Source organism: Pogoniulus pusillus, chromosome 42, assembly GCF_015220805.1.
Source record: "Pogoniulus pusillus isolate bPogPus1 chromosome 42, bPogPus1.pri, whole genome shotgun sequence".
Taxonomy (NCBI): domain Eukaryota; kingdom Metazoa; phylum Chordata; class Aves; order Piciformes; family Lybiidae; genus Pogoniulus; species Pogoniulus pusillus.
Genome location: NC_087305.1, coordinates 4,450,248 through 4,462,976, shown reverse-complemented (window position 1 = coordinate 4,462,976; position 12,729 = coordinate 4,450,248). Strand labels below are relative to the sequence as shown.

At 56.8% G+C, this 12,729-nt stretch overlaps 2 protein-coding genes across 2 annotated transcripts in view; one reads left to right on the top strand and one right to left on the bottom strand.

The window, feature by feature from the left end:
- Nucleotides 1-12,729, top strand: part of SNRPG (small nuclear ribonucleoprotein polypeptide G) — a 322,953-nt gene that overhangs the window by 242,416 nt on the left and 67,808 nt on the right. The window lies entirely within an intron of this gene.
- Nucleotides 6,337-11,657, bottom strand: NEFL (neurofilament light chain). The gene is made up of 4 exons (XM_064175672.1): nucleotides 10,565-11,657; nucleotides 9,753-9,877; nucleotides 8,572-8,891; nucleotides 6,337-6,922 (listed from the first exon to the last, which is right to left on the bottom strand). Exons 1-4 carry the CDS (start codon nucleotides 11,618-11,620, stop codon nucleotides 6,750-6,752), a joined length of 1,674 nt encoding a protein of 557 aa, XP_064031742.1. The 5' UTR covers nucleotides 11,621-11,657; the 3' UTR covers nucleotides 6,337-6,749.

Genomic DNA, 12,729 nt, shown 5'->3' with positions numbered 1-12,729 from the left:
TCCAGAGCTGTAATTTTGCACATGCCTCTCAGATCTTCCCTCTATCAATAATTGAAGATCAAGAAGGTTTGGGGCTGGTTTTTAATTGCCAAGCTCCTGCATGTCCTTCACTGGAGGAATGGTGAAGCTCCAGCAGCAGCAGCTAAGCCCTTCAAAACCAATCTGGATCTCTTTGTTTAGCCAAGCAGTGAATTCTCCTCCTGCTGATCTCAATAATGGCAATCTGCACTCCACAGCTTGCTGCTTGAGTGATGCTGCATGAAAGCAGAGCTGGCAAACTCCATGGCAGCTCCTCCCTAATGAGCTTGGTTGGGGGAGTGCCACTGTGAGGAGAGCAATTCACAGCTCAGAATCACAGAACCAGGCAGGGTTGGAAGGGAGCACAAGGAGCAGGCAGTGCCAAGCCCTGCCATGCCCAGGGACACCCTACCCTAGAGCAGGCTGCACACAGCCTCAGCCAGCCTGGCCTCAAACACCTCCAGCCATGGGGCCTCAACCACCTCCCTGGGCAGCCCCTGCCAGGCTCTCACCACTCTCCTGCTCAGCAACTTCTTCCTCCCCTCCAGCCTCACTCTCCCCACCTCCACCTTTGCTCCATCCCCCCCACTCCTGCCACTCCCTCACAGCCTCAAAAGTCCCTCCCCAGCTTTTTTGGAGCTCCCTTCAGATGCTGGCAGGCCACAAGCATCCCAGAATGGTTTGGTTCAAGGAGTTGTGCATGTGGTGCTTCAGGATGTGCTTCAGTGGTCGTGGTTGGACTCAATGACCTTAAAGGTCTTTTCCAGCCTTAGTGATTCTCTGAGACTGTGAGGAAGAGTCACCTTGGACAAGAAATGAACCCTTGAGCTCCGTGGAGGCTGCAGAGGGCTGCTGACATGGGCTGAGGCAGGTGCAGGTGGGATCCAAGCCTGGTTTGCAATTTTTCTTGCTGTGTTTTCTCTTCCAGCTCTGCTGGGATACAGCTGCAAGCACCTCGAGATCAGAGCTTGTTGTGTTCTCCTTTGACTCTGCTGCACACCAGCAGGGCAGCCAGGGATGAAAACTCCTGTCCAAAGGGGCTGCAGGAAGCTTCCAAGACCTCTCTGAGTTGTTTCTTATCCAAAGGGGCTGCAGGAAGGTTCCAAGACCTCTCTGAGTTGTTTCTTACCCAAAGAGGCTGCAGGAAGGTTCCAAAACCTCCCTGAGCAGTTTCTTATTCAAAGGGGCTGTAGGGACAAGGTTCCTCAACCTTCCTGAACAGCTTCTTACCCAAAGAGGCTGGTGTTGGAGCCAAGCCTGGCTGGGGCACTGAGTGCCATGGTCTGGTTGGTTGGGCAGGGCTGGGGGCTGGGCTGGGCTGGCTGAGCTTGGAGCTCTCTGCCAACCTGCTTGATTCTATGATGCTATGATTCAACCTCCCTGAGCAGTTTCTTATCCCAAGAGGCTGCAGGAAGGTTCCTCAGCCTTGCTGAACAGCCTGGGCCCTTGCTGTGTTACTCCTTGTTCCTGCTGCACATCAGCAGGGCAGCCAAGGATGCAGTTTCTTGCCCAGAGGGGCTGCAGGAAGGTTCCTCAACCTCCCTGAGCAGTTTGTGGGCTCCACTGCACAGCCTCTGCAGGAGGCAGACTCCTGAGCCATCCCCTGCTACGATGTGTGCCAACATCTCCTCCTTTTCCCTTCTTCTCCACCCAAACCATGTTGCAGCCTTCTTTTTTTTCCCCCACAGCTGCTTTTTTCCTCTCATTTGGGTTGGGTTTTGTTTGGGTTTGGGTGGGGTTTTTTTTCTCTCCCCTCTCTGCTCTATCACACAGAATAAATTTGTGTATTTAAGTCTTTCTTTTTTTCTCTCTTACCCCCCACTGGAAATGTTTCCATCAACCCCTGAGAGAAATAAGCAACTGGTTAGCACACTGCTAAATATTTATCAGGCTCTGAGAAGTGATGAACATTTCATGCTGCCAAGAGGGTTTTGTCTGCTGACATCTGCAATCAGGCAGCTTCAAAAGGCAGCACAATTATACAGGCTCAGAGGATGTTAGAGGTTGGAAGGGACCCAAGGAGATCATCCAGTCCAACCCCCCCCCCCCCCCCCCCCCGCCACAGCAGGACCACACAATCCAGCTCAGGGCACACAGAACACATCCAGGCAGGCCTGGAGAGGCTCCACACAAGGAGACTCCACAACCTCTCTGGGCAGCCTGTGCCAGGCTCTGGGACCCTTCCAGACAAGAAGTTGCCCTTGTGCTGAGCTGCAACCTCCTGTGCTGCAGCTTCCATCCACTGCTGCTGCTCCTGTCCCAGGCAGCAGTGAGCAGAGCCTGTCCCCCCCTCCTGACCCCCAGCCCTCAGAGAGTTCCAGACATTGATTCAATTCCCTCTCAGTCTTCTCTCCTCCAGACTAAGCAGCCCCAGGGCCCTCAGCCTCTCCTCCCCAGGCACTGCTCCACTCCCCTCCTCATCCTCACAGCCCTCCCTTGGACTCTCTCCAGCAGTTCCTGTCCCTCTTCACCTGGGGAGCCCCAAACTGAAGGCAGTACTCAAGAAGAGGTCTCCTGCCCTGCCACAGCTTCAGCCTCTGGCCCCTTCTTCTGGCCCTGCCTGCCTGGCAGCAGAGCCCAACCCCCCCTGGCTACAGCCTCCCTGCAGGCAGCTGCAGGCAGCAATCAGCTCTGCCCTGAGCCTCCTCTGCTGCAGGCTGCACCCCCCCAGCTCCCTCAGCCTCTCCTCCTGACTTATCATGGAATCAGGCAGAGAGCTCCAAGCTCAGCCAGCCCAGCCTAGCCCCCAGCCCTGCCCAACCAACCAGACCATGGCACTCAGTGCCCCAGCCAGGCTTGGCTGCAACACCTCCAGCCATGGGCACTGCACCACCTCCCTGGGCAGCCCATTCCAGTGCCAATCACTCTCTCATCACTCCCTCACTTGCCAGGGAGCTGAGTCAGACCCTGGAATTTTCTCGAGGGGGGTCTGTGTCCTCCTCATTTCCAGGTGGACTTCCTCCCTTCTCCCTTCAGGGTCACACAGCTTCAGCTACCCCCCGGGAGGCAGCCAAGGTTGACTTTTGGAGCATTTAAGTTGCCAGAAGGTGAATTCCTGAGCTCTGCACCTTAAACCTGCCCAAATCCTCCTCCTCCTCCTCTTGCCCAGGGGCAGGGCAGCCTTTTGTGTGTCTCAACAAAAGCACCCAGGACCTCCTCGCAGTTTCCCTCCCTGGGGTTAGATCTCAGCCTGCTCTCGCCCCCAAAATCCAGGCACAGATTCTCGGCTTCAGTCGCAGCTGCAACTTGGGTTCAACTTTCTGCCGTGGTCTCCCTCTGCCTGCTTTTACTGCATTGCGTCAAAGCCAGCTCCGGGCTTCGCAGAGCCAGACCCAGGGGTGCCCAGACGGTCCCGTCCCCCCCTTCCAAGCCCCGAGAGCATCCCAGCAGGCAGACGCAGCCTTGCAGCCTCCCTCCCACCCCTTCACCTGAGCAGCAAGGCGGGGCTGGGGGGGTGACAAAGCAGCCTGGGTGGTCGCTGCTGCCTGTCACTCTCCGCAGCTCACTGCCGCGGCTCTGACTCGCACAGCGCCCGCGGAGCTGCGGAATCTCTCCTCTAGCTTGCAACACATCAAAAGCAAGGCAAGGAGTGAGGAGCAGACCAAGGTACCGCTGCGAGGAGGCTGCTGGTAGAGCTCTGAGGAGGGCCGGGAGGATGCTGAGAGGCTGCAGCAGCTCTGCTGTGAGCACAGCCTGAAAGAGTTGGGGCTGTGCAGGCTGCAGCAGAGGAGGCTCCCAGGGGACCTTCTTGTAGCCTGCCAGGATCTGAAGGGGGCTCCAAAAAAGCTGGGGAGGGACTTTTGAGGCTGTGAGGGAGTGGCAGGAGTGGGGGGGATGGAGCAAAGGTGGAGGTGGGGAGAGTGAGGCTGGAGGGGAGGAGGAAGTTGTTGAGCAGGAGAGTGGTGAGAGCCTGGCAGGGGCTGCCCAGGGAGGGGGTTGAGGCCCCATGGCTGGAGGTGTTTGAGGCCAGGCTGGCTGAGGCTGTGTGCAGCCTGCTCTAGGGTAGGGTGTCCCTGGGCATGGCAGGGGTTGGCACTGCCTGCTCCTTGTGCTCCCTTCCAGCCCTGCCTGATTCTGTGAACCCTGGATGTGCTTAAGGGTTGTTTGGATGTGGTGCTTGGGGCTCTCTGGGCCCATGGAAGGAAATAATTTAGTGCTTGCCTCATCCACCCTCACCTCACTCCTCCAGCACCGAGGTGCTTCTGGAAAGCCTCTTTAAATGAGCATGAAAAGGACACTGCCTTTCTCTCTGAGCTCTACCATCGAGGAGAGCCAACACAAATCAATTGGTACCACGAAATCAGTGTCCCCTCAGATGAAAAATGAGCCCTAAACCCTCCAGGTTAAAGCCTCTCAGCTCATTGGGACTGTGGAAAGTTCTAATGCAGTCCCTTTGGAGAGGACTTGATTTAAAGTGCTTTGATTTTTGCAGCATCACTCTCAGCTCTCAACCTTAACACTCTCAGCTCTCACCCTTAGCATTCTCAGCTCTCACCTTTAACCTTGACTTCATTTTCTGCATCAGCTTTGGCTCATTGAACTGCTCTGGTTAGAAGAGAACCTTAAGATCCAGCCCAACTCCCACACTGACAAACACACCACCACAGCTGCCCTTGCAGCCTGGCACTGAGCATCAAACAGGCTCAGAGCACAGGGCACTGCCATGGTTCCCAGAGCTGCCAGGCTGTGATGCTCTTTTGTGCCTGTTCCTAGGTCAGACCTTCCTGGAGCTGGCACTCTCCATTTCAAAAGGCTCTCAGAAGACATCTTGGAGGTCTCTTCCAAGCTGGTTGATGATTCTGTGATGATCCTCTTCAGCCTACAGTGGGATTGACTTGGACAGCAGTCTGGAAGCAGCAAATTGCTCCCCTCAAGTTATCCTTGACTCTACCAACCTCAGCTTTGTACTGCTCCATCCACACCTCCTCCCTCCCTGTCAGCACCCATCTGTGCCAGACACCCAACAGCTTCCTACCAACATCTCCACAGCCACTTCTGCAGCTTGCTTCTGAGCTGGTTTAAATACAACCCTCTTGGATCCAAAAGGGAGCTCCTGGTTGTGTGCAGCAAACAGCCCAGGCAGAGCCACCACAGAGCTAAGAGCACCTAGAAACAACCAGGCTGGAAGAGACCTTGGCCTTCTGGGCTGCAAGTGCACACTGCTGGCTCATGTTGAGCTTCTCATCCAGCAGCACCCCCAAGACTCCTGCTGTGGGGAGAGCTGCTGCCAACATCAGAAGGGAAAGAACAACCCCAGGGATCATAGAATCACAGAGTCAAGCAGGTTGGAAGAGAGCTCCAAGCTCATCCAGCCCAACCTAGCACCCAGCCCTCTCCAGTCAACCAGACCATGGCACTGAGTGCCTCATCCAGGCTTTGCTTGAACACATCTAGAGATGCTTGAGTCCAACTCCCCCCTGCCAGAGCAGGACCAGAGAATCTAGCTCAGGTTGTGCAGGAACACAGCATAGAATTAACCAGGCTGGAAGAGATTATCCAGCCCAGCCTAGCCCCCAGCCCTGCCCAACCAACCAGACCATGGCACTCAGTGCCCCAGCCAGCCTTGGCTGCAACACCTCCAGCCATGGGCACTGCACCACCTCCCTGGGCAGCCCATTCCAGTGCCAATCACTCTCTCTGCCAACAACTTCCTCCTCACCTCCAGCCTCAACCTGCCCTGCCACAGCTTGAGGCTATGTCCCCTTGCCCTGGTGCTGGTTGCCTGGAAGAAGAGATCAACCCCACCTGGCTACAGCCTCCTTTCAGGTAGCTGTAGACAGCAATGACCCCCAGGCACCAGCTTGGGTTGAGCCCTACGATGACAACCAGGCACCAGCTCAGCTTTAGCCCAGCAATGCCACGCAGGCACCAGCTTAGCTTTAGCCCAGCAATGCCACCCAGGCACCAGCTCGGCTTTAGCCCTGCAGTGAGCTCCAGGCACCAGCTTGGGTTGAGCCCTACGATGACAACCAGGCACCAGCTCAGCTTTAGCCCAGCAATGCCACCCAGGCACCAGCTCAGCTTTAGCCCAGCAATGCCACCCAGGCACCAGCTTAGCTTTAGCCCAGCAATGCCACCCAGGCACCAGCTCAGCTTTAGCCCTGCAGTGACCTCCAGGCACCAGCTTGGCTTTAGCCCTACAACATTTCACAGCCCCCATTAAGACCACCACTTAGCCCCCTCCGAAGCAAATCAGCTGGAGGCAGCCATCAGGATCCCCCACCCTGTTTCACAAGCTTGGAAGCCTGAGGTTGCCCCAAGCCCTGCATCACCCCCAGGTGCATTGGTGACAGCCAAGAGCCAGGAGGAGGCCACAGGAGCACTTCTGTATCTTTATTGACTAGCTTTATTGCACATACTTATTGAAGCCTCCATCATTCCACCCACCCAACACCTCCAGAAGTTAAATGCATGTTAAAGATAACTTTCATTTCATCATGACTTGGAAGGAGAGGAGGGGGTTGGGGTGGTTTTCCCTCCCCCTCCCTCCCCACTTTCAAGTTCCTAATCCCCCCCAAGAGAGACACAACCCCTAAAATTCATACGTGTAAGACCATGCGGCACTCGGGGAGCAAGCCAAGTGGGTGCTCTGCAAGCAAACTGAGACTCTGCATGGAGAGAAGCAGAGACCATGAACTGCTAAACCTCAGTGGTCACTGCATTGGATATGAGAGACTGCAATTCTGGCTCAGTCAGTCACAGTTTCAACTCTGCTGCCCTAAACACCACGCTCAAGCCTTCTTCTTCACTTCGCTCTCCTCCTTTCCTGCCGCTTCTTTCTCTTCCTTCTCCTCCTCACCAGTTTCCTCTGCAGTTTCCTGTGACTCCTCCCCTTCCTCAGCTGTTGTTTCTTCTCCTTCCTCTTCCTCACCCTCTTTGGCTTCTTCAGATTCTTCCTTAGCACCTTTGAGAGACAAAAGGACACATTTCACACCTCTGCACTGCTGCTAATCCCAGTTCAACGGGAGCCAGCACACCAGCACCCCCCCAACATGAACCACAGAATGCCAGGTTGGAAAGCACCCCAAGGATCACCTGTCCAACCCTTCTGGGTAGGAGAGAGCTGGAAAAGCATCCCAAGGATCACCTGTCCAATCCTTCTGGGTAGGAGAGAGCTGGGACACAGCTGAGAAAGCATCCCCAAGGATCACCTGTCCAACCCCTTCTGGGTAGGAGAGAGCTGGAAAAGCATCCCAAGGATCACCTGTCCAACCCTTCTGGGTAGGAGAGAGCTGGGACACAGATGAGAAAGCATCCCCAGGGATCACCTGTCCAACCCTTCTGGGTAGGAGAGAGCTGGAAAAGCATCCCAAGGATCACCTGTCCAACCCTTCTGGGTAGGAGCTGGGACACAGCTAAGCAAGCATCCCCAGGGATCACCTGTCCAACCCTTCTGGGTAGGAGCTGGGACACAGCTAAGCAAGCATCCCCAGGGATCACCTGTCCAACCCTTTTGGGTAGGAGAGAGCTGAAAAAGCATCCCAAGGATCATCTGTCCAACCCTTCTGGGTAGGAGAGAGCTGGAACATGGCTCAGCACCCTGCCAGTGGGTGCCCAGTGCTGGGGCTTTAACACTGCTCAGTGTGGGGGCCAATCTGCATGGCAGTCAGCTAAGCATGGAGCTGGCAACTGGTCTGGCTCAAAAGCAGGGACTAGCAAGGGAGAAAATCCAGACCACACAACCCCCTTCCTCCTGCATTTCAGAGGCAGTGAAACACCTTCACAAAGGCCTTGTTGGCTAATGGGCTGTGGAGGCTGCTTTAAGCCTTACCCCAAGAGCTCAAGCAGGAATCTCACCACTGCTCTCTGGCTGACATTTTGTTGTAATCAACCCTTGCCCTGACTAAACCCCTCAAGTAATTCAGTGGCTAACAGTGCAGATGTGCTTAGGTTAACTGCTCAAGGTGGGGAAAAGCAACTCTGGCTCACTGCTCTCAAGTGCAAGCTTGGCAGCTCAATTAGGGGACAGCAAGGAAGCAGCTCCTACTTGGCTTGAGCCACCTAAACCTCAGGCAGTGCTACCCCACTGCACCCACAGGCAGCAGCTGATGTCCTTGGCACCACAGGCTGCTCTCTAGGAATCAGCTTGGAGCTGAGGATGTCCTTGTTCCTTCCTCTTTGAGGCTGCCTGCAATAGCCAAGTGCTGCTTGCTGCCACGGGAGGTTAACCATTACAAAGTGTTTGGGAATTGGCATCCTCTGGTTGGGAAGCTTGGCTGGAAAACACTCCCTGTGGTTCCCAAGGGAGCATCCCCAGTCCTAGCACCCACCCACCACTGAGCAGCTCCCTTCCAACTCGCTCATGGGTGAGTGCTTAACCCCCCCACTGCTCTTTGCCCCCTTGGGCAGGCAATATCCAGGAAGAGAAGGATGACATCCAGGATTGCAGTGATCCCCTCAGAGGTCAGGGAAGTTAGAAAGGAACACTCAGGGGAATCACAGAATCAATGAGAGGTGGAATCCTTGGATGCAGTCATTGGGATTTCTGGGGCTTCACCCCAAAGTGAGCAGGGTGAAGCATGAGAGAGGGGATGGGGAGATAACTTTAAGTACCTTCCTCCTCTTCTTCAGCCTCTTCACCTCCCTCTTCTTCCTCGCCTTCCTCTTTCTCTTCCTCCTCACCTTCTTCTGCAGGGGCTGCCTTGGCTTCTCCTGCTTTAGCAGCCTCAATTGTCTCCTCTATTTCAATCTGCTCCTCCTGGACGTGACTGGAGTAGTAGGTAGGGAAGGTGCGAGTGGTCATCAGGTAGGAGCTGGACTGGAGACCACTGTAAGCAGACCTGCCAAAAGTTGGGGCAGTCTGGGTGTAGCCACTGGTGATGCTGCCAACGCTGGTGAAGCTCAGGCGGGTCTCCTCACCTTCCAGCAGCTTCCTAGCAAGGGGAAGGGAAGCAAAAGAAGCAAGAAGAAACCATTTGGTTATGCTGCAGCTGCATTCAGCAGGTTCAGCTACAGAGCAGCTCCGTGAGGCTTAGAGCAGCACAAACCCTCCCCCCAAAAAAAGATGAATACTTAGGAGTGCAAAAGCTGTGGGGCAACACTCCCCTGTCTTCTTGATTGATTTCTGTTCCAGAGGTGGGGAGGCTGCTGGGGAACTGAATCTTTCACCTTGGTGGAAGCAATAACACAGGGAAAGCCTCTAGGATTAGGCTCCTGTAGCAGGGGAATTGGAGGTTTCTTTGGTGGTCCTTAGGGTTGCAGAGAACAATGTAGCTCTAAGGACTGGATGCTGCCCCCGGGCAAGGCTTGCAGCCACCTCCTCACCATCCCCCCTGGTGGCACTCGGAGAAATCCTCTTTCAGCACCTGCAGCCCCTAACGGGAGCTGGGACAAAGCAGCTCTGCTGCTCCAAGGTTCGCTTTGCAGATAGCTCCTGCGAGTTGCAAAGAGGCAGGAGGAGGCTTCCAAATCTGTGCACGCAGCCTTCTGCACCAGGCAGCCCCCACTGACAGTGTCAAATACAGACATGTCCCTTCCCTCTCGGGAGGCTGAGAGCTGAGATCAGACCTTGCCCAGCTAAAGTGTTCAAAACCCTTAACACATTCTTACTCCCAAGCTTCCTACACTGAGGATTCTGCTCTGAACAACTGCTCAAGAGCACTGCTGTTGGAAAAAGCAATCCTGACCAGAACCTCTGCCATGTGCTGCTGGAGGAATAACAAATCCAACAGCCTTGACGGGTTCAGAGGAACCTGAGCCAAGCTCTGACTGAACTAAACCTTTCCCCATCATACCTGTAGGCTGCAATTTCGATGTCCAAGGCCATCTTCACATTGAGCAGGTCTTGATACTCCTTCAAGTACCGAGCCATCTCGCTCTTGGTGGTTCTCAGCTCGTTCTCCAGTTTGTTGATTGTATCCTGTTGGAAGCAGCAACGATAGCAGCCTTAAAATCCCTCCTTCTCCCACCTCCAGCAGCAACGCCTCGGCGAGGCATCCCTCCAAAGCCTCTTCAGCTTGCTTTAGCAGACGAAACAAAGAGCTCCAGCTCCACCTTCTGCCCAAGAGGCACCACCACGTCCCAGATCACACCCTCCCTGGCGGGGCTTGCCCATCCCTGCCTCGACACCTTATTATTCCATTCCTACTTAGCGTTCTCTGTTTTTCAGCGGCTAAAGCACGCAGGAAATTCGCCTGTGGCTTCAATTCGGGGTTAGGCTCGATCTATTCTCCCCTCTTTTAGCTGATGGATGTCTCTTACGCTCCCGCTTCGCTGATGGATGTCTCCTACGCTCCCGTTTCGCTGATGGATGCCCCCCACGTCCCCGCAGACCGCAAGGGGAGAGCGGACTCGATGACCTCTGAAGGTCCCTTCCCGGCTACTACAGTCAGTGGCACAGCTAAAAGCTTTGTAGGCACACAGATAAGAGATCGATCGAGCGTCACAGCTCGGGGCGGGGGGGTCTGCACTGCGATTCCACACTACCTTGCAGTTCCGAGCTGCGGTGCAGCTGCAGGGTTTGTAAGCTGCAAGCAGTGTCGTCCCCCCCACCCCCCTTTCCAGGGTGCCCCCGACCCCCTACAGCCCCCACACAGCCTCCCCTCACCTGCAGGGCGGAGATGTCGGCGCTCTGCTTCTCTTCCAGCTCCTGCAGCTGCTTCTCCAGCGCCTCGTTCATGCCGCGGGTGGCTTCGATCTCCAGCGTCTTGGCCTTGAGCAGGCGGCGGCTCTCGGACACCTCGTCCTTGGCGGCGCGGACGGCGTCGGTGTTCTTGGCGGCGCTCTCGCTGAGCACCGTGAAGCGGCTGCGGAACCACTCCTCGGCGTTCTGCATGTTGCGGGCCGCCAGCTTCTCGTACTGGGCGCGGATGTCGCGCAGGGCGGCGGAGAGGTCGGGCTTGGCCGACACGTCCATCTCCACCGAGAGATGCGCGTACTGGATCTGCGCCTGCAGCTCGGCCAGCTCCTCCTCATGCACCTTCTTGAGGAAGGCCAGCTCGTCCAGCAGACTGTCCACCCGCTTCTCCAGCTCGGCCCGGGCCAGCGCCGCCTCGTCCGCGCCCTTGCGCACCTCCAGCAGCCGCGCCTCGGCGTCCTCCCGGCTCAGCACCTCCTCCTCGTAGCGAGCCTGCAGCCCCCGCAGCGTCTCCTCCAGGCTCTCCCGCTCGCCCTGCAGCGCCTGCTTCTCGCTCGTCGCCTCCTCGGCGGCCAGGCGCAGTTCGCGGATCTCCTGCTCGTAGAGGGCGCGGAAGCGGGAGGGCTCCGCGTGCTTCTGCCGCAGCACCAGCAGCTCGGCCTCCAGCACCTTGTTCTGCTGCTCCAGCTCATGCACCCGCTCGATGAAGCAGGCGAAGCGGTCGTTGAGGTCCTGCAGCTGAGCCCGCTCCTGGCTGCGGATGGACTTGAGGTCGTTGCTGATAGCCGCCACTTGGCTCAGGTCGAGGCTGTCCACCGAGTGCAGGAGGGAGCCCGAGGTGCTGGAGGCGGCGTAGCTGCGCCGCACCGACACCGAGGAGACCGGAGCCGAGAGGCTGGAGTACGCCGAGCGCGCAGAGCTGTAGCCGCCGCTGCTGCTGCGCATCGTGGAGACGTGGAGCCGCGGGCTCTCGGCGTAGCGCCGCTTGTAGGAGGGGAAGAACGGGTCGTAGCCGTACGAGCTCATGCTTGCGACGGGACGAGCAGCGGCTCTGCGGACCGGCGCTCCGCGGCAGCCGCTATTTATGCGCGGAGAGGGAGGGGAGGCGCAGCCCCCGGCGGGGCTGGGCTGGGGAGGAGCATCCCTGCCGCGCTGGGGTGCGGCAGGTTCTGTGCTCGCGTAGCTCCGCGGCTTGCTGGGGGCTTGGGGTGTGCGGCTGCGCGGGGAGGTGCTGGCCGCTCGCTGGTGCGGACCGGGGTGTTGGCAGCCAGGCATTGTCTCTCGCCTCAGGTCTACTTGGGGACCACATCGTCTTGGTTCAGTTTGGGGACCACCTCGCCTCCGACCTCGCCAATGTGCCCCCAGGCAGCCAGGCTTGTCTCTAACACCCCTCTTCCCTCACCTCCCCACAAGCCGCCTTGGCAGAACCCCGAGGTGGGTTGTCCCAAGCCCCACATCATGCCCAGGGTCCTAAGGAAGCCCAGAACCACTTGGGCTGGGGTGCATCCAGCCCTCTCTGCACCTCAGAGCCTCCAAAGCACAGCTGCTGAGGTCTTCCCTGACATCTGCAGCTCTCCCAAGGGGTGTGTGTGTGCTCTGTGGGTTCCTGCCGTCCTCACCAGCTCCTCTGTCCTAAGTCGTGAGCCCTGGGGCTGATTAGTCTGGTGAAGAGAAGGTTGAGAGGAGATCTGAGCAACGTCTATAAATACCTGAGGGGTGGGTGTCAGGATGAAGGCTCTTTTGGCTGGTGCCCAGCAACAGGTAAAAAGCTGGAACCCAGAAGGTTCCACCTGTAGAGAAGGAGAAGCTTCGTTGATGTGAGGCTGCTGGAGGCCTGGAGCAGGCTGCCCAGAGAGGTTGTCTCCTTCTCTGAAGACCTTGAAAACCTGCCTGGATGCATTCCTGTGTGGCCTGCCTTGGGTGATCCTGGTCTTGATCTCTAGAGGTCCCTTCCAACCCCTAATGTTCTATGATCCTGGGTGGCTCCTGATAATCAGGTAATGATAGGAATGAAGACCCAGACACAGGCTGTGGCTGCTGCTCTGCCATAGAATCAACCAGGTTGGAAGAGACCTTCCAAGCTCATCCAGTCCAACCTGGCACCCAGCCTTGTCCAATCAACCAGTGTGAAGCTT